At 43.3% G+C, this 20,356-nt stretch overlaps 1 protein-coding gene and 1 long non-coding RNA gene across 5 annotated transcripts; one reads left to right on the top strand and one right to left on the bottom strand.

The window, feature by feature from the left end:
• Positions 1 to 6,435: 6,435 nt before the first annotated feature.
• LOC139753063 (uncharacterized) lies at positions 6,436 to 8,530 on the top strand. The gene is made up of 2 exons (XR_011713638.1): positions 6,436 to 7,538; positions 8,077 to 8,530. It is a non-coding gene; the product is annotated as an uncharacterized lncRNA (long non-coding RNA).
• Positions 8,531 to 10,579: 2,049 nt separating this feature from the next.
• Positions 10,580 to 20,347, bottom strand: LOC139753253 (uncharacterized). 4 transcript variants are annotated; one of them, XM_071669505.1, is made up of 7 exons: positions 18,229 to 20,347; positions 16,076 to 16,234; positions 15,793 to 15,892; positions 14,101 to 14,253; positions 13,393 to 13,536; positions 12,537 to 12,722; positions 10,580 to 11,238 (listed from the first exon to the last, which is right to left on the bottom strand). In XM_071669505.1, the coding sequence occupies exons 1-7, from the start codon at positions 18,314 to 18,316 to the stop codon at positions 10,962 to 10,964; spliced, it is 1,107 nt and encodes a 368-aa protein (XP_071525606.1). In that variant the 5' UTR covers positions 18,317 to 20,347; the 3' UTR covers positions 10,580 to 10,961. The 4 variants fall into 4 exon arrangements, 3 of the variants coding, with proteins under 3 accessions (XP_071525606.1, XP_071525605.1, XP_071525607.1); XM_071669504.1 differs by having other exon boundaries at positions 18,704 to 20,347; XR_011713672.1 differs by having other exon boundaries at positions 11,102 to 11,238; positions 12,238 to 12,722; positions 18,704 to 20,347.
• Between the last annotated feature and the right edge of the window lie 9 nt (positions 20,348 to 20,356).

Here is a 20,356-nt window from a genome sequence, read left to right as displayed (position 1 = left end):
CCTCAAGTCTACCATCCTATATAAGCTCGCCGAGCTAAACATCTGCTCATTCTCACACTACAAAAAAAAAAAAAAAAAATCGCGAGCAACCTTAGAAAAACTGTCAGATTCGTGCAAAGACGGCGTGTTAAAGACAGCATTGAGTGACAATTTAAGCACAATAATGTATCTTTACCATACCACTTTCTCCTTTTATCTCGTCAGATCATATGTGTCTCAAAAGCGCCGTCAGTGGTACCACAATAAATGCTACTGTGCTCATGCAACACTACACTCTACTAAACAGCACCACCAAACAATTTCAGATGCGAGGAATTGCTAATAAGAAGCACTTTGGCGGAAAGCCTAGCTAAACTAAGATTCATTAACCATTCATATACTATGCAAAGAGTCAGTCCGTTCAAATCAAATATCCTATAATCTTTCGTTACATAAAGGCAGAATAAAACACCTCAAGAATTCCTAATATAATCTAAAATCACAATATGCTGTGTTGGTTCTGACGTCACCTTCATCACAATATGGTGTGTTGGTTCTGACGTCACCTCCATCACAATATGCTGTTGGTTCTGACGTCACCTCCATCACAATATGCTGTGTTGGTTCTGACGTCACCTCCATTACAATATGCTGTGTTGGTTCTGACGTCACCTCCCTCACAAGTTCAGGGGGGAAGTCTCGTGAACCGATCCAAACACATGAATCACCCACACTTTAAGTACCTGGAATTTTTCGAAGCCTATTTTTGTTTCGAGCAACAGCAAATGAGAAATCTCATCAAGTCCCCTGGAATGTTAGCGAAAAAGGAGACATTTCCTAAGAATCAGTTACAAAAACAGCCAAAATGCTTTACCAGGTCACTCACATTTCATTGGAGGAATGTAAGTAATGGTACTGGGCAATTTTCGCGGATACAACAAACAAATCACATGAACGATTTAACAACCGATACAAAGATAAAGGCAGATTCACCCCTATCCCTGGGGATAGGGGTGAAAGAATACTTCCCACGTATTCCTCGCGTGTCGTAGAAAGCGACTAGAGGGGACGGGAGCGGGGGGCCGGAAATCCTCCCCTCCTTGTATTAACTTTCTAAAATGGGAAACAGAAGAAGGAGTCACGCGGGGAGTGATCATCCTCCTCGAAGGCTCAGAGTGGGGTGCCTAAATGTGTGTGGATGTAACCAAGATGTGAAAAAAGGAGAGATAGGTAGTATGTTTGAGGAAAGGAACCTGGATGTTTTGGCTCTGAGTGAAACGAAGCTCAAGGGTAAAGGGGAAGAGTGGTTTGGAAATGTCTGGGGAGTGAAGTCAGGGGTTAGTGAGAGGACAAGAGCAAGGGAAGGAGTAGCAATACTCCTGAAGCAGGAGTTGTGGGAGTATGTGATAGAATGTAAGAAAGTAAATTCTCGATTGATATGGGTAAAATTGAAAGTTGATGGAGAGAGGTGGGTGATTATTGGTGCATATGCACCTGGGCATGAGAAGAAAGATCATGAGAGGCAAGTGTTTTGGGAGCAGCTAAATGAGTGTGTTAGCGGTTTTGATGCACGAGACCGGGTTATAGTGATGGGTGATTTGAATGCAAAGGTGAGTAATGTGGCAGTTGAGGGAATAATTGGTATGCATGGGGTGTTCAGTGTTGTAAATGGAAATGGTGAAGAGCTTGTAGATTTATGTGCTGAAAAAGGACTGATGATTGGGAATACCTGGTTTAAAAAGCGAGATATACATAAGTATACTTATGTAAGTAGGAGAGATGGCCAGAGAGCGTTATTGGATTACGTGTTAATTGACAGGCGTGCGAAAGAGAGACTTTTGGATGTTAATGTGCTGAGAGGTGCAACTGGAGGGATGTCTGATCATTATCTTGTGGAGGCTAAGGTGAAGATTAGTATGGGTTTTCAGAAAAGAGGAGTGAATGTTGGGGTGAAGAAGGTGGTGAGAGTGAGTGAGCTTGGGAAGGAGACCTGTGTGGGGAAGTACCAGGAGAGACTGTGCACAGAATGGAAAAAGGTGAGAACAATGGAAGTAAGGGGAGTGGGGGAGGAATGGGATGTATTTAGGGAATCAGTGATGGATTGCGCAAAAGATGCTTGTGGCATGAGAAGAGTGGGAGGGGGGCTGTTTAGAAAGGGTAGTGAGTGGTGGGATGAAGAAGTAAGAGTATTAGTGAAAGAGAAGAGAGAGGCATTTGGACGATTTTTGCAGGGAAAAAATGCAATTGAGTGGGAGAAGTATAAAAGAAAGAGACAGGAGGTCAAGAGAAAGGTGCAAGAGGTGAAAAAAAGGGCAAATGAGAGTTGGGGTGAGAGACTATCAGTAAATTTTAGGGAGAATAAAAAGATGTTCTGGAAGGAGGTAAATAGGGTGCGTAAGACAAGGGAGCAAATGGGAACTTCAGTGAAGGGCGTAAATGGGGAGGTGATAACAAGTAGCGGTGATGTGAGAAGGAGATGGAATGAGTATTTTGAAGGTTTGTTGAATGTGTCTGATGACAGAGTGGCTGATATAGGGTGTTTTGGTCGAGGTGGTGTGCAAAGTGAGAGGGTTAGGGAAAATGATTTGGTAAACAGAGAAGAAGTAGTAAAAGCTTTGCGGAAGATGAAAGCCGGCAAGGCAGCAGGTTTGGATGGTATTGCAGTGGAATTTATTAAAAAAGGGGGTGACTGTATTGTTGACTGGTTGGTAAGGTTATTTAATGTATGTATGACTCATGGTGAGGTGCCTGAGGATTGGCGGAATGCGTGCATAGTGCCATTGTACAAAGGCAAAGGGGATAAGAGTGAGTGCTCAAATTACAGAGGTATAAGTTTGTTGAGTATTCCTGGTAAATTATATGGGAGGGTATTGATTGAGAGGGTGAAGGCATATACAGAGCATCAGATTGGGGAAGAGCAGTGCGGTTTCAGAAGTGGTAGAGGATGTGTGGATCAGGTGTTTGCTTTGAAGAATGTATGTGAGAAATACTTAGAAAAGCAAATGGATTTGTATGTAGCATTTATGGATCTGGAGAAGGCATATGATAGAGTTGATAGAGATGCTCTGTGGAAGGTATTAAGAATATATGGTGTTGGAGGCAAGTTGTTAGAAGCAGTGAAAAGTTTTTATCGAGGATGTAAGGCATGTGTACGTGTAGGAAGAGAGGAAAGTGATTGGTTCTCAGTGAATGTAGGTTTGCGGCAGGGGTGTGTGATGTCTCCATGGTTGTTTAATTTGTTTATGGATGGGGTTGTAAGGGAGGTAAATGCAAGAGTCCTGGAAAGAGGGGCAAGTATGAAGTCTGTTGGGGATGAGAGAGCTTGGGAAGTGAGTCAGTTGTTGTTCGCTGATGATACAGCGCTGGTGGCTGATTCATGTGAGAAACTGCAGAAGCTGGTGACTGAGTTTGGTAAAGTGTGTGGAAGAAGAAAGTTGAGAGTAAATGTGAATAAGAGCAAGGTTATTAGGTACAGTAGGGGTGAGGGTCAAGTCAATTGGGAGGTGAGTTTGAATGGAGAAAAACTGGAGGAAGTGAAGTGTTTTAGATATCTGGGAGTGGATCTGTCAGCGGATGGAACCATGGAAGCGGAAGTGGATCATAGGGTGGGGGAGGGGGCGAAAATTTTGGGAGCCTTGAAAAATGTGTGGAAGTCGAGAACATTATCTCGGAAAGCAAAAATGGGTATGTTTGAGGGAATAGTGGTTCCAACAATGTTGTATGGTTGCGAGGCGTGGGCTATGGATAGAGATGTGCGCAGGAGGATGGATGTGCTGGAAATGAGATGTTTGAGGACAATGTGTGGTGTGAGGTGGTTTGATCGAGTAAGTAACGTAAGGGTAAGAGAGATGTGTGGAAATAAAAAGAGCGTGGTTGAGAGAGCAGAAGAGGGTGTTTTGAAATGGTTTGGGCACATGGAGAGAATGAGTGAGGAGAGATTGACCAAGAGGATATATGTGTCGGAGGTGGAGGGAACGAGGAGAAGAGGGAGACCAAATTGGAGGTGGAAAGATGGAGTGAAAAAGATTTTGTGTGATCGGGGCCTGAACATGCAGGAGGGTGAAAGGAGGGCAAGGAATAGAGTGAATTGGAGTCATGTGGTATACAGGGGTTGACGTGCTGTCAGTGGATTGAATCAAGGCATGTGAAGCGTCCGGGGTAAACCATGGAAAGCTGTGTAGGTATGTATATTTGCGTGTGTGGACGTGTGTATGTACATGTGTATGGGGGGGGGGGGGTTGGGCCATTTCTTTCGTCTGTTTCCTTGCGCTACCTCGCAAACGCGGGAGACAGCGACAAAGTATAAAAAAAAAAAAAAAAAAAAAAAAAAACAAAGATAAGTCAGAAAACTTTCTCGATTTGGTTATAAAACAACTCATGTAATTTAACGAAAACCGTCAGTACAAATGTCATATATAAAATCCCAATTCCATTAAAGTTTAAACGAAGTTTCGATACAGCTCCGGGCATGTGTGTTGAGTCAGCGGGTGTATTCATAACATTTTTACATTAGTCACAACTGATATTTGCATTCTACATCTGTTTTTATCGCTTGGTCTCAAAATGGCGGCATTAACAAAACGAGCAACATCGAGAGAACGAAATATGTCTGTAAAAAAAATGGTTGAATCACATTAGTCGTTAACACGTTTCATAAACCATGAAGTGTTCAATAAAAGGTGATCGTCAGTCATTTGTTAGTAACAACATTCTTCATTATTCCTATGAGTCCACGGGAAAAATGAAACACAAAAAGTTCCTAAGTGCACTTTCGTGTAATAATCACATCAGGGGAGACACAAGAGAGAAATATAACAATCAGTTGATATACATCGAAGAGACGAAGCTAGGAGGCCATTTGGTAAACATGTGATTGTCCAAAACATACAACGAGCGTATGTTTTGGACAATCACATGTTTACCAAATGGCGTCCTAGCTTCGTCTCTTCAATGTATATCAACTGACTGTTATATTTCTCTCTTATGTCTCCCCTGATGATGTGATTATTACACGAAAGTGCACTTGGGAACTTTTTGTTTCATTTTCCCCGTAGACTCAAAGGAATATCTTGATCACGCGCAAAATTGTGATCCTCTCCAACATTCTTCAATATGTGTACTTATTGTTCACAGAATTTGTCTGAACAGGCTGACTGCTTTCTAAAAGTTTACTTATGACATTGTCGGGTTGTAGAATATGACGCTTCGGTGAAATATCTGCTTTTAATCAGAGGTTAAGAACAGCAGACAGGATTTCAATGGATACCAAAACTAGGATATTTCTCTCCCTTAATCTACTGAGAACAACAGAAATACTAATGAGCACGACGGTAAGATCCTTGAACATGACAGTACGACCAATTGAGGGCAATGGGATGACCTTTTCCTTGACGCTGAGTTAAGGCAATCGTCACGCCCTTTAGGCAGCGAGAGCGTTATCAAAGGGTTAATCTTACGAGAAAGGACTAAGATGTTTGTAATTAGCATGGCGTAACATAAAATGCACAGGAGACAAGAAAATGATACATTTTAACTAAATTCCAAGGCAAATCAGATACTATTATTGGAGATAAGTTCGGAAAATAGGTTTTTAACAATTTGGCTTATCAAATGGCAACACCGAGAGACTGCTATCTCTCTATTTTGAGATGCCCCTGAAAGAGTGATATACTGAGGCGCTGTGTATATAAAATGTTACAGGAAGAAGGAGGGAGATTTTAGGAGCCTTAGGGTAAGATGACGTGGGGCGGGTGGCGGGAAGAAAGTCTCTACCCGCCTCATGTAGGTCATCAGCTACCCCAATCTACCACCCACAACACAGCATGAAAAAGAAAAAGAAAAGACGTCTTGCCAACCCTTCCGATTATTATTCCTTTTAAGGAAAATTGTTACCACAGAAGAAAAATCTCTTCATTAATGCATTTTTTTGTTAATCTTTAAAAGGAATAAAGATAGACAATAAACGACTGTCAATCAACAATCCATGGTTCCTGAATGGAATACAGGTGGATGTCCAATGCTGTGTACTGGTAATCTTTGTGTCAAATAGCTCCAATGAATATATTGTTTCAGTGGTAATCACTAAAAACAGGGAAGCGTGCTTCATGCATTTTGAAGAACTGAAGTAGCGCCCGAACCGTTTTATGCTTATTTGTTTGCGATTCCTTTTCCTGACCCTGAAACTACAGTCAAAACACCGTAGTCGAGGTACAATAGTTTCAACTGGGATCCAGTCATACACATAGTAAGGCATCGTGTCTCATAATACAACTAAAGCAAAGTTTAGCAGAGGAAACCTGTGTAACCAGAGTAATCCCTCAATTTCTGAAGTACAAATATCCAAATATGTTACAATTTAATCATTAAATTTTCTAGTACAAAGGTGCTCTAGAGACGTCCGTTTGCCAGATATACTCCAAGAAGCCATGCTAAATGCTGTATGGCAGTTACCAAGAAACTACCAACTTAAAATGGTAAGTCAAACTGGATATAGTGTTTTACCTACGCGAAGCCTAACATTAAAATGAGGTGCTGATTTTTTGAATGATTTTTTTCTTGTTTTCCTCCTCCTTTGGCTCGCGGCTAAATGTATGTAGGTTTATTTTTCAAAAATTGGAAGATTTCCTCCTAGGACAGAGGCAAATGGCTATAAATGGACGCTGCTCGAAGCAAATACACAGTTCCCACCAGCTGAGCAAGGTACGTACAAATACCGTCCATCAGGGTTAAAATCTTTTCCATCACTTTGCTGTTTTATCACATACAGTACACAGGGAACGGTAGAACTGATGCACTGTACCTCTAACCTGGGTTATGAGTTAAACAAATCAGTGTCAATGCCATAATTCATCTCGCAAATCTGACAACAAATTCATCTCGCTAACACCCTTTTATAGCATTAATTGTCTTTAGTCCACGGAAAAATCTAATCCAATGCAGTAACAAAGAGTTCAGTTAGATATGAAAATGCTGGTCAATTGTTACTTACGCCAGGTGTTCCTTACTTTTCTTGTCATGGGGTTTCTTTCTCGCCAATTCTGCTCCTTTTCTACCCGTGACAGCGGTGGATACTTTGCTCAGTATAATCAACTATTTACTCGACTTGTTACATTGCTCCTAACTCTACCGACATCAGTTTTTCTTCAACTGACCTGTCATATTTTTCCCTTGCTCTACTCGACACTAGTTCCTTACTAAATTTTACTGTACACCACCGCCAGAGACTCCATAACAGCCCGTACAGACCCCACCACCAACCAGCCCATCTCAGACATCACTCATCACCCGTCACACACACACACACCAGTTCTTGCCTCTGGTTTTCAGATGCGGTTCTCGAGCGGATCAATTGTGTTCATGGTAGTGTTGGCCGTGGCGGCGGGCACTGATACGGGTCGTCACGACGACGATCGAGACGCCAAGCTGTTCGCCCTCTACTCCACCACGACCCACACCACCATCACCACCACCACCATTACGGGCCTTTCTACCTGCCTGTCCGTCATCACCACTGCCTGCCTCGGCCGCCGGAAGAAGAGGAGCCCTATCTTCGACAGTCGGTAAGTCCTGCTATTCCTCTGTGGCAGGACGTTAATTGCTCAAATGTATGCACATCTTGAAAACAACAATACGACCTCAAAACAAGAGGATACGATTGTAAAACAGGACAGTACGATCCTAAAACATGACGGGTATGATCCTAAAATGATGGTATGATTGATGCATGATTGTGTTTATGGATTGTACTTTTCTCTTTCAAAAAAATATTGGAAAAGCATAATTAGTTCGAACATTATCATAAAAATCTTACATAGTGAATGATTGTGCAAACAAATGCAATATATGCTGTCGGTAATAAAATTATTTCACACGTCTACAACAAAATTATTTGACAGTTAGTACATGATGTTAACCTGTGTGAACATTCTTTCTTGAAAGTGGTGTATTTCAGATTCATGACGCTCAAGTATTCTTGAATTTTTTTTTCAATATAATTGCAATTCTGGTAAATTCGTTTCGTATTCCACGATTCAAAGCAATCTCTATAGCTTATGATGTGCTTTTTTTTCCTCATAGACAATTTTCCTTTTATATCAGAAATTTAGACACCGTGTTGAATGATGCGGACGTGGATGTAGCGGGTTCAAAGCTGGAAGAGTTGGAATATGACCAAGTGAGGAGGGAGGCAAGAGCCATCAAGAACGGAAAGGGCCTGACGGTGTGGTCGACAGCATTCAGTACTCTCACCATCACCTCCACCTCCATCTTACCCTCCACCACCGTCACTGTCTCCGCTTTATGTAGCGTTCCTGGCATCGCCGATGAATGCTTCTGAGACTTTGCGTAATCGTCACACGAGCAAGGACCAGAGGTTAAACCCCGTTGAATGACAAAAGCGTTCCTCAGCAAACACTAATGGGCTCTGGCTGCTCACCATTAACGTCATTAAAGAGATGATGATGATGCCTTCTGTTTTAGGTTAACTGACTTCTATGTATAAATGCATCTCTGGAATCTTATCTATGTGTATCTATAAACGTTAGATAATGAATGAGACTCTTCATTTTGTCCATAAAACACCGGAGACCTTAAATACATGTGATATCTGCAGTTGCACGAGTGCTTATATCTGACACTTTACATTTGATTCGAGATGTCAAAACCAAACCCAGACTTAAAGTAACTATGTACAAAGTTAATCATATCAAAATTAAGACAAATCTAAAATTCTAAGTTAGATTAAAAGACGCTCAGATATCTATTTTTTTCTCTACAAAATAATTGCAGGCTCTGTAACTGCAACGACTTGCATTCCGTGGAAGTCGAACGTTCAGCTGGTGAAGGGAAGGAGGCAAGTGATCATCGTACCTAAGATATTAAGCTCTCACGTAGTTGCTTCGTTTCGATGACGCATATATATATATATATATATATATATATATATATATATATATATATATATATATATATATATATATATATATATATATTCCTATGAGTCCATGGGGAAAATGAAACACGAAAAGTTCCCAAGTGCACTTTCGTGTAATAATCACATCATCAGGGGAGACACAAGAGAGAAATATAACAGTCAGTTGATATACATCGAAGAGACGAAGCTAGGACGCCATTTGGTAAACATGTGATTGTCCTAGCTTCGTCTCTTCGATGTATATCAACTGACTTATATTTCTCTCTTGTGTCTCCCCTGATGATGTGATTATTACACGAAAGTGCACTTGGGAACTTTTCGTGTATCATTTTCCCCGTGGACTCATAGGAATATCTTGATCACGCGCAAAATTGTGATCCTTTACAATATATATATATATATATATATATATATATATATATATATATATATATATATATATATATATATTGAAAAATGTGTGGAAGTCGAGAACATTATCTCGGAAAGCAAAAATGGGTATGTTTGAGGGAATAGTGGTTCCAACAATGTTGTATGGTTGCGAGGCGTGGGCTATGGATAGATTTGTGCGTGGGAGGATGGATGTGCTGGGAATGAGATGTTTGAGGACAATGTGTGGTGTGAGGTGGTTTGATCGAGTAAGTAACGTAAGGGTAAGAGAGATGTGTGGAAATAAAAAGAGCGTGGTTGAGAGAGCAGAAGAGGGTGTTTTGAAATGGTTTGGGCACATGGAGAGAATGAGTGAGGAGAGATTGACCAAGAGGATATATGTGTCGGAGGTGGAGGGAACGAGGAGAAGAGGGAGACCAAATTGGAGGTGGAAAGATGGAGTGAAAAAGATTTTGTGTGATCGGGGCCTGAACATGCAGGAGGGTGAAAGGAGGGCAAGAAATAGAGTGAATTGGAGTCATGTGGTATACAGGGGTTGACGTGCTGTCAGTGGATTGAAGCAAGGCATGTGAAGCGTCTGGGGTAAACCATGGAAAGCTGTGTAGGTATGTATATTTGCGTGTGTGGACGTGTATATGTACATGTGTATGGGGGGGGGGGGGTTGGGCCATTTCTTTCGTCTGTTTCCTTGCGCTACCTCGCAAACGCGGGAGACAGCGACAAAGTATAAAAAAAAAAAAAAAAAATATATATATATATATATATATATATATATATATATATATATATATATATATATATATATATCATCCCTGGGGATAGGGGATTAAGAATACTTCCCACGTATTCCCTGTGTGTTGTAGAAGGCGACTCAGAGGGGAGGGAGCGGGGGGCTGGAAATCCTCCCCTCTCGTTTTTTTTTTCTTTTTTTCCAAAAGAAGGAACAGAGGGGGCCAGGTGAGGATATTCCAAAAAAGGCCCAGTCCTCTGTTCTTAACGCTACCTCGCTAACGCAGGAAATGGCAAATAGTTTAAAAGAAAAAAGAATATATATATATATATATATATATATATATATATATATATATATATATATATATATATATGACCTGCCTCTGGTAATGCAGCGAGGGGTCACCTTCAGCGTAGTTTGAACGTCGTAGTCCAATCTCGAACTTCTGACTGCAGAGGAGTTCATCCTTTTCTTGCTACTGATTGCAAAACATTTATGAAACTGCAGGAACCTCTGGAGAAGGAGCACTTGGCTCATACACGATAGACAAAAAAAAAAAATAATAATGATCTCGTAAATCTTTATTTCGATTACTGAAAAAACAAAGTATAACATTAGAAGAGAAAGGAAGGGGCAGCAACACAGGTGTAAACTGCAGCGATTCTTTCACCTTCAGTGCGACTGGGATCAATAATCCATGAGATTCATCATGCACGTAGTACTACAAGTGTTACTATAAAACTGTTGATTCAACGGCAAGAGCAAAGGGATAGCATCTATTCCAGCAGCACAGGAGCTGTTGTGACTGGTTTATTAAGATACATCTGAGCCAGAGATAGTGACGTAAATCACATGTATGATTCTTCATGCGGTGCGTGAGTGGGTGGCATTGGTGACTCACTCCTGCACCAACACTCACACCAGACGTCAGAACCTTGCTGAGCGTGGCGGTTGAGTAAGGTCGGGCGTCGGCGGAACACTCGTTTTACTGACGGAGTTGGGCACCGATCTGCGGTCCTCCGGTGCAGACGAGGGACAAGGCGGCCCCGCCGGGCCGCTGGAGATGTCATAGGCAGGGTTATCGCTGCCAAAGATTTGATATGAAGGAGAGAAGGTGGACGTGGCCAAGCGATGGGGTGGGGCGAAAGGAGTCTGGTAGTTCTGTCCTGGAGGCCGGGCGGCCTCCACTTGGGGCGGCTGGTACCTGCAACACATGACGCATGTAGCGTTGTAACGCCCAACACCTGTACTACTACAGAAGGTACAAAATACATTATCACCTGGATACACACGTCTCCTTAACACATCTTCAGAAGTGTTCGTGGCAACATTCGGTGAATTTTATGGCAAAAAAAAAAGTAAAATACATGTAGCAGCCTAACCTATGAACTTAGGTGGGAAATTATTGAGGCAGTGTTCATCTGATCTGCAGAAGAATTATACCAGGGAGAAAGAACATGCAACATTTACATTTACACAGGAAAAAAGGAAACTGGAAAACAAAGTTACTCCTCTACGGGGAAAAAAAAAACAATCTTGACGTACAAGAGCAGTAGGAGCGTCCTGGCGCCAGAGGTCAGCTACCAGTCGCACTGCCAGGTGTATGACGAATCATGACGTATGTCATACGGCATACGTGGGCAAGACGAATGGTTGAAATGGCATACCAACTAAGGAGGTCAGCCTATGAGACAGCTTCGATCCTTGCTCGCCTCTCGTTTTTGTCATGGTCCTCGACATTTCCAAAGCATATTGGCAGGGTGTGGCATACATATTTGCTTTCTAAATCTTTGTTTTTGGCTTTACTCCATTTCTCTGTTCACAGCTTACCTCTCTTGTTGCTAAAGTGCAGTTGTCGTTGATGGAGCAACTTCCCCTTCTTATCCTATCAACAGAGCTGTACCTCAGCCACACGTGCACTGACTGAAGGTGAGAAGGTATGGGGCACGTCTTACAAGCTTACAGGTTACACTTCCCTCAAGTGTGCAAAGAAACTATTAGATACTGATGATTATGCACACACACACACATATAATATATATATATATATATATATATATATATATATATATATATATATATATATATATATATATATATATATATATATATGCACACGTACATACACGACCAAAATCAATGCTCACAACAGAACGCACGAGATAAACCTAAGGAAACAAATTATAACATATTTTTCCCTCACCTGGCGGTGTTGATTGAGGGAAGACGTCAAGAGGTGCAGATGGCAGATTAACATGACTTGTGCTGCATTCCACACCTCCCACACATTCATCAGTACCACAGAAGAGATGGGCTATGAACATACTCAAGTCACACTACTCCACTGGACGCCACGGAGGCAAGGTGAACCAGACCCCGACAGACATGACTCTGTGCTGTGTGTGTGTGTGTGAGAGAGAGACGAACACGAGTCTGGCAAGTCACACGACGTGCTAGCATGTGCAAGAAAAGACGAGGGGACACCGTGCTGGGGTGAGGTACCGGAAGGAGGGGCTGAGGGGTGCCACCGTCTGACTGTGGGGCCTGGGGCAGGAAGGTAGAGCCAGGGGGTGCGTCTGTGACCTCATGGGGTTCATGGTGATGTGGTCCGTGCCATAGGCCGCCCCCAGCGTAGAGATGCCTGACACAGACGTGGGTAAGCGCGACACCTTGTTCTGCTCCTTGAACCTAAGAGAAGAGAGTAGGCAGCAAGAGGGTGGTCAGGTCATTGAACAGATGATGGTATACTTCCATGACAAGTGTGTGTGTGTGTGTACTTACTAGCTGTTGTCATGTCATTGTTGGCCTGTCAGGGAAGTTCTGGCTGCTACTTACAATGGGAATCAGAGTTCTATAACAAAACTGACAGAGAGAATCAGCCATTGTGACACGGCCTTAGTGGACGTCAGATTTACTTAAAATCAACCAGTTACGGAGAATCTAACCTGCCTCCTCAACCCTACAGGTTTGGAGTCCCTTGATCCTTATGTAGTTATTGACATTAGTGGTGGACTTGGCCCGTAGGCAGGCTTGCGACAGTCTCACTGTGGAGCCTTGTCATATTGAGATGTATGCGTGCGTGTATTTGTGGTAAACATGAGAAACAGTCCATGTCTGACAGTAAACAGGAAAACATTAGGTCAGAGCTTATTATGTGTTCTGGTTAAGCATGGGACATTAGATGCAAGATAATTGGTTTAAAAAAAAAAAAAGAGGTCATTGGCGTTTATGAACTCAAAGGTTATTGACTACCGAATTGGACCATTACGGATGATATAAATAGTTGGGGAGGAGAACCCAGCGGAAGAGAGGGAAGAAGGTGTCGTCGACCCTGGGATGTGTGGGTGTGAGGTCTTACCTGTCATAGGTGTAGTAGGTGCGGGTACACCAGAACATGACGATCAGGAGGCCGAGCACAAGGCCGCAGACGATAGGGCCAGTCAGGGGGTTCATAGACTCCCCACAGTCACACACCAGGTGCTTCTCCACGTACACGCACGGCCTGCAGGCGAGCACAGGTCCTGGTGACTGATAGGTATGTGTTAGGAAGTTGCATTTCATTTGCAGTGTGGACCGAAAGGATATATATGCCTGGCTGGGGCAAATGGAACCCCCAGGTCCAGGAACCTGTCACTCAAGAATGGGAAAGACCTGGATCAACTATATTAGAACAGCACCACCATCATCACACCTTGGGGGTCTGTCTCCCATCAGTAAGGTCAACCGGCCTGCTGCACCAGCTGTGGTCGGCTGGCCCGCCGCACCAGCTGTTCTCGATGTTAATAAAATGTTTACGAGATCTCGTGATAATATCCCGTTCCTGCAGCGAGCGACAGCTGGTAAGGCCTGAGTGTGCAGATACCGAGGGTCGGCCAGCCTGTGGCATATGCCTCTACATCCGTTGCGGATAAAGTTCTCATTTCTCCTAATAATAATTAAACTATAACGAATGTCTTATATACTAAAACGAATAAGAATGAAAATCTGATAAGAAACTGCAGCGAGCGCAAGCGCCGCCCCTGGGGAAGCTATCTCGTAGTAGTGCAGTACGTTGGCGAATACCCACCAGGGACAAGTACAAATGGTGCTGTTGCAGAGGAGTCCCTCTATGCACTGCGAGGCGGAGGTGCAGGGCTGACCCGGCAACCGGCCGCCAACCTGGTCGTCCTGGCCTCCCACTGCCTCACAGCTCATCGACACATTGTTGAAGGAGTGGTTCCTGCCCACACACACAAACATACACACTTCAGTGAATTTAGCGTTTCCATGACAAGATGAATTCTCAAGCTTCTTCATACCTTACCTACAACATTAAAGGATTGATGAACTCTCAAATTTCGTGTGGTTTGAGCAAAGATATCACGTGAAATTATTTCCACAAATATACAGCAAGCTTAAGATTGGTTGTGTATTTTGGCGGCAGAAGCCGCTGCTTGTGTACAAAGGTATGTCAACACGACAGTAGAATTAAATGGGGAGAAGAGCTGTATCCTGGACGCACAAAGAACCTGTCACATCACTGTAGGACGTATGTGGCTGCCCTCCGATACAGCCACAGCGCCGGGTCTTCCACCCGTCATGTGTCTCCTTCACGCCACGTGATAAAGGGAAGGACAAGCGACCTAACTTTCGACAGTGGGTGCGGGGAAAGATAATGGTCACTCACCTCAGGATATATGATGTATTTTCGACCCTCAAGTTCTGCTGGAACGAAATGACTGAACTCAGGAAGTGAAAAGAATTCTTCACAATATCTTAATTAAACATCAGAAAAAAATATACCAACATTAACTCAAAGGCACCACATATGGGAGTTGACTCAAGTGCAAAAGTGTGTCAATATAATTTCCTCATTCTTCGTGAAACACTGTGCGGTAGAGCTTCAATATATAGGACAATTTGCTGCTTTGAATATTGAATGACATCATTGTTTATCGTCAATCTGAACAGCTAAGATTCTGGGTCATAGCTTGCACCCTCAGAAGGCACGAGAACAGTTACAGGAAGAGCCAAGAGTTGCGTTGCGTACGGTACAGGCATTTCCCCATACAGACACAGTTGTGTGAGGAATTCAGTAATTTCTGGCAAGAATTCCCTTGTTACATGAGGCTCTCACGCAACTGTACTCAAGAGTTATTTATATAATGGGTGTACCGAAGAGTGAGGTACTCGGTGTTGCAGTAAGGTATGAGGTGCGAGGTGTCACAGTGGGGGTATGAGGTTTGGTGTTGCAGTGGGGTATGAGGAGGGAGAGCGAGATAGAAATAGAAGTGTTCCAGGTTGGATGGGGTTTATGAGATAGCGAATGAGGTTCTGTTCTCATGGCGCCTCTACTGTGACCCAGTGCGACCCTTGAATACGACGATATGACCCTTGAAGAGGACGACGACACGATCCTAAGGGTATCAAAGAACCCCGGTCATATCGTGGTGCTCAAGGGAGGGTGGAGGAATGCCATACGCACAAGGATCCAAAACAAATCTTGAAGCGATCACATGCGGCAAACGTTGGCGTGTGAGGGGGTGTAGTGCGCTGGCCTCGAGGTTGGGCAGCAGTAACGTGATAACAGGATTTGGATATTGCTGCCACCTTGGCGGCTGCGCCTCTTATTACTTACCAGTCTTACTGACACAAATGGTCGAGACTGCCTCATAAAGAGGGTGAGAAGTATGGCCCTGAGAGGAAGGCGTAGATGTGTGTCTTATTTAGAAATTAAGGATATGCTGTGAAGCGTCTACGGCCCTGGTTGGTGACGTACCCCTGGCAGCGACATATGCAGGAACTGCAGAAGGTGTTGTTGCCGGCACAGACGGCGTTGTCGTACCAGCAACACTTCTCTAAGTACTCCACAAACACCACTGTGGAGGAAAGGTCCTTTAAGTGTCAAACGTTTCAGTAAGATGGTAACAGAAATCGCCTTATATTACAATATCGATAATAATCGTAAAACTGAACTGTATGAGAGAGAGAGAGAGAGAGAGAGAGAGAGAGAGAGAGAGAGAGAGCACTACGAAGGTCAGGAAGAAACCTGTTTATCGTACCATCATCTGTCCCCTCTGTGAGATTGGTGTTGTCCGTGGCTGTGAGGTTCGTGGCGGCTACGCCGTCCGTGGCGTGGGGGTCGACCACATCGATGCTGGCGTTCGTATAATCCGTTGTGTGCGTGACAACGCTCGATACGTCCGTGGTCCCTGACGTCCCTAAAGAAGATGTAGAGGGATGTAAACAAATCCTACACAGTTTGTTTTTTACTTTTCTAATTCCTCTAGCGGATGGTTAAGGAAATTTACCTACCTCTAACGGACGCTTGAGGAAATATACCTCCTTCCCACAGACGCTTAAGAAAGTTTACCTCCTTCCCACAGAAACTTAAGGAAGTTTACATCCTTCCCACGGACGCTTGAGGAAGTTTACCTCCATTCCTCGGACGCTTAAGGAAGTTTACCTCCTTAGCACGGACGCTTGAGGAAGTGTACCTCCCTCCTCTGGAAGGCCTGAGGAAGTTAACCTCTTTCCCACGGACGGCCTAAGAGAGTTTATCTCCCTCCCACGGAGGCTTGATGAAGTTTACTTCCCTCCTACGAACGGCCTGAGGAAGTTTACCTCCTACGTGCTAGTTCACCATTCGACCCATCCAACAAATCGCTCTCTGCTTCGCCTTGTTCCACAACGTGAGGTAACGACACTATACGACCTGACGGAGGGACTCCCGATCTGTCGGCGCTAATCAATTTTGCAAGATATCGAACTTGGCTCTTCAGGAGGCCAAGGTGTGTGTGTGATGAGCAGGTGGTGCTTCAACGAGCCACCAATAATCATTTCCAGTATTTGGCAGACCACACTGCGCGAGCGCGTTTATCAACGCAAAGGTGGCGCTGGGTCCTGGACATACTTTCCGCAGACAATTATGCTATTTACTGCCACCATTAGCGAGCCCAGTTTCGATCCATTTAGGCCATCGTCATCCATGTTTAATGGCAGAGATGAAATGTCAAGGTGCGTCGCGCTGAGCTCACCTTGACAGTATGGGGGTGAGGCGATAGTATTGAACAGCAGACATCAAGGATGTGACAACGTATGGTCGGTTAATGCCATACTCCAAACCTTCATCTAGTCGTGGCCGGTAATATATCACTGTCATCATACCTTTCCTCTGCATTTTCCGTCAGGTTGATTCAAGATGAAAGGACTGATACCAGTAACTGCGAGTGAAATCCTATATTCCCGTAACAGATTCTTGAATTTTACATTCTTTCATAAACTCTAAACGTTTGAACAAATCAGATGTTGGAGTGTGTGATAAAGAATGTGGGAATCAGAGGGTGAATCTCCACTGTGGCAGATTTACCAAGAAATTGTCATAATCTTTCCTGGAAGTCATGGAACGTGAGGTATATATATATATATATATATATATATATATATATATATATATATATATATGCATGAGGAAGGTGAGTTACAGTAATGAGACGAGGCACTGAAACGAAAAGTGGTTCTATCATCTTTTACTTTGTGTACATTATAGCCTCAAGCCGAACTCAAGGAACGCCGATATTACATGTTAATTTACAGATGAGTGGGAGATACATAATTCTTCACCGTCTGCATTAACTGTCTTCTTGTATCATTCTATCAATTCCATAATATATTACATGTCAAGAGAAAAGCATGAATAACGCAAAAAGATAACCCACCTAGTTTCTACCCCTCCTGCATGTCGTTTTCGATTTCCTCAAAACTCTCCTGTTTATCTTTTTTTTTCTCTCTCTCTCTTACACTTTCCCCTTAGCAAATATATTCCTATCTCGGTTGATGGTTTTCCGTTGGTCCTTATAACTTGCCACTGACGGCTATAATGACCCTGTCACCTGATATCCCAGACAACCAACAACAATATCAGAAAGATACTACAAGGCAATTGACATAAAGAAATACTGATTTATAAGCAATACTCAACATAAATAAATGCGAATTTAATAACCAACAACATGAAAACAGCACTATGGTAACTGTAGCCGCCCCACCAGCTTAGCATATCGGTGGTTTAAAAACAACTTTATCAACCGGGCCAAAAAATGGTAGTTTAAACACACCCCTAACATATCAGAATGGCAATTTAAGACATTCATAGCTTATTATAATGGCAACTTAGCACACTGACAACTTCTTACGACATACGGGCAACACCTACCTCGAATCAAGTTTGTTCCCAAAACGAAGAGGCTGAAATAAACAAGTGCTCGCCGCTCCATCTTGGGAAATGACACTTTCGTGAACATCACTGCTTTCGAGATTTACTTATCACTTGGCACTTGCTGGAGCAGGCAACCAGAAAGAAATTTATCCTTTCTAATAACAGTGACGAAATTCTGAAGGCATAAAAAACACTTGACCTGCCTGGAAATGTTCTGCCAACCTGCTGGTCATGTAACACTGTCTTAAAGGAATGACAGACACTGACTGGGGTCGTAAATATGTAGACAAAACACTTAACAATGCTTTGCTGTAACTAAGGAGGACAGTATACACAGTCTGGTGTTTTGGAATATGGAAGACACGTGGGAAATGTTATTCAAGTGTTTCCTACACTTGATTCGAAATTCAGTCGTTCACTAACACATCATGTTTTCATTATATATAGTGAACAGCAGCTGTTACAAGCTTACGTGTCCTTCTACAGGTAGTACAGCAGCAGACGCAGCTGCAAGAGGCGCCGTCCGGCGTAACATACATCCACCCCTCGGCTCGTCCGGCCAGGTACTGAACAGCCTTGAGTCCCCTCATCACCGACTCACCGAAGCGCGCGGCCGAGTCACCCCTCCTACACCCCCCCCCCCCCCCGAGCAATCGGTAATTTACCTCTCTCACTCACCAGCCACCGTAATTCTAGGAATCTGTAAATGGCCGTAACAATTACATAATTACCGAGAGCAACGATACTGAAAATTGGAGGGAAAGGTGGGGTTGGGGGTTGGGTGGGGAGTGTATGTTTGGGTGTGTGTAGGGGGGGGGTGATGAAATGAGTGGCCATACCCAGGTTCCAACGCTTGTTACAGTCAGGGACAAGGGAGGGAAATTCCAGTTTTGGTCTAACGTTCTATCTGAAGTCTTCATTTCTACTGTCCCATCTTCATTAGTGTAATTCCAGTTTTGGTCTAACGTTCTATCTGAAGTCTTCATTTCTACTGTCCCATCTTCATTAGTGTGTGTGTGCGTGTCTGTGTGTAATAAACTATTCATACATTACGGGGAGAGAGGTTAACGCTAGTGGGGGGCCCCATCTCTTGAACTGAGCTGACTGTATGCACACAAACAGGAATCCATACCAATAAGATCACCATCCAAGTGGAGGCACAGTGACCTTCCGCTTCTCATATATTATATAGCATTCGGCTTCAAGCGGAGGTGAGCATAATACCAAAGGTGGTAGGAATAGCAGCAGTACCTGCTCAGATGCAGCAGCAACAATAGCTGTTCTGCAGCTGCTGCAGCAACAGTTAACAGTCAGAGCTGCAGTGAGCGGAAACAAGGAAATATTCATAACAGGAGCAACAGTAAAGCGGCAACTCATCAATTATGAAAATCATTTTTTTTTCCCCCCGACGTTTCTTGCTTGATTTTGTGATACGGCCAGTGGTTGTTCTGTCCCTACATCTTTCAAAGAACTGCTCGCTGCTGACATCATCAAACTGGTTTAAAAACTTGTAGGTTGTGTTAAGGTCACCCCTTACTTTTCTCTCCTCCACGGTGGATGTCACCCTCCTCTGGACCTTCTTTATTAGTTCTTTCTGCTTCTTTTAAGTAAGGTGTCAAAACTTATGAAGGGTATGCTAGTTTCATCATGATGAATTTGAACAGCATGCTGAATATTTTCGCTGCGATCCTGAATTAGATTCTAATATTCACCTAAAGACTTCGTCTCCTTTGCACTTCTTAAAAGAAGGACGCTGGCAACAGGTTACGGACAATGTCTTCTGTGTCCCATTCTCATTACTTTGCATCTTTTCGGGTTGAATTTCAACCGAGTATCAGACAAGCATGGAAGAGTGTCCAAGTTCTGTTGTAAGTTGCAACCCACACCACTCTTTTTGCTTCCCTTGTGACCTCGGCATCATCCACAAATGCATTCAGGTATGAGTCTAGCCCTTCTGACACGCCATTTCCATAGATCAAGGAGAGCAGTGGTTTTAGGATCGAAGCCCTGTAGCACACCACTTTGTTCCCTTCCACCAATCTAATTTTCTTGCCATTGGAGTCTCATCATTATAACTAACTAAAAGTTCACCTTTTTTACCACCTCCTTATGTAATGCAGTATCA

This window comes from Panulirus ornatus, chromosome 14 (assembly GCF_036320965.1).
Source record: "Panulirus ornatus isolate Po-2019 chromosome 14, ASM3632096v1, whole genome shotgun sequence".
Classification (NCBI taxonomy): domain Eukaryota; kingdom Metazoa; phylum Arthropoda; class Malacostraca; order Decapoda; family Palinuridae; genus Panulirus; species Panulirus ornatus.
Note: the sequence above shows the minus strand (reverse complement) of the source record. Positions and strands in the feature narration are given on the sequence as shown.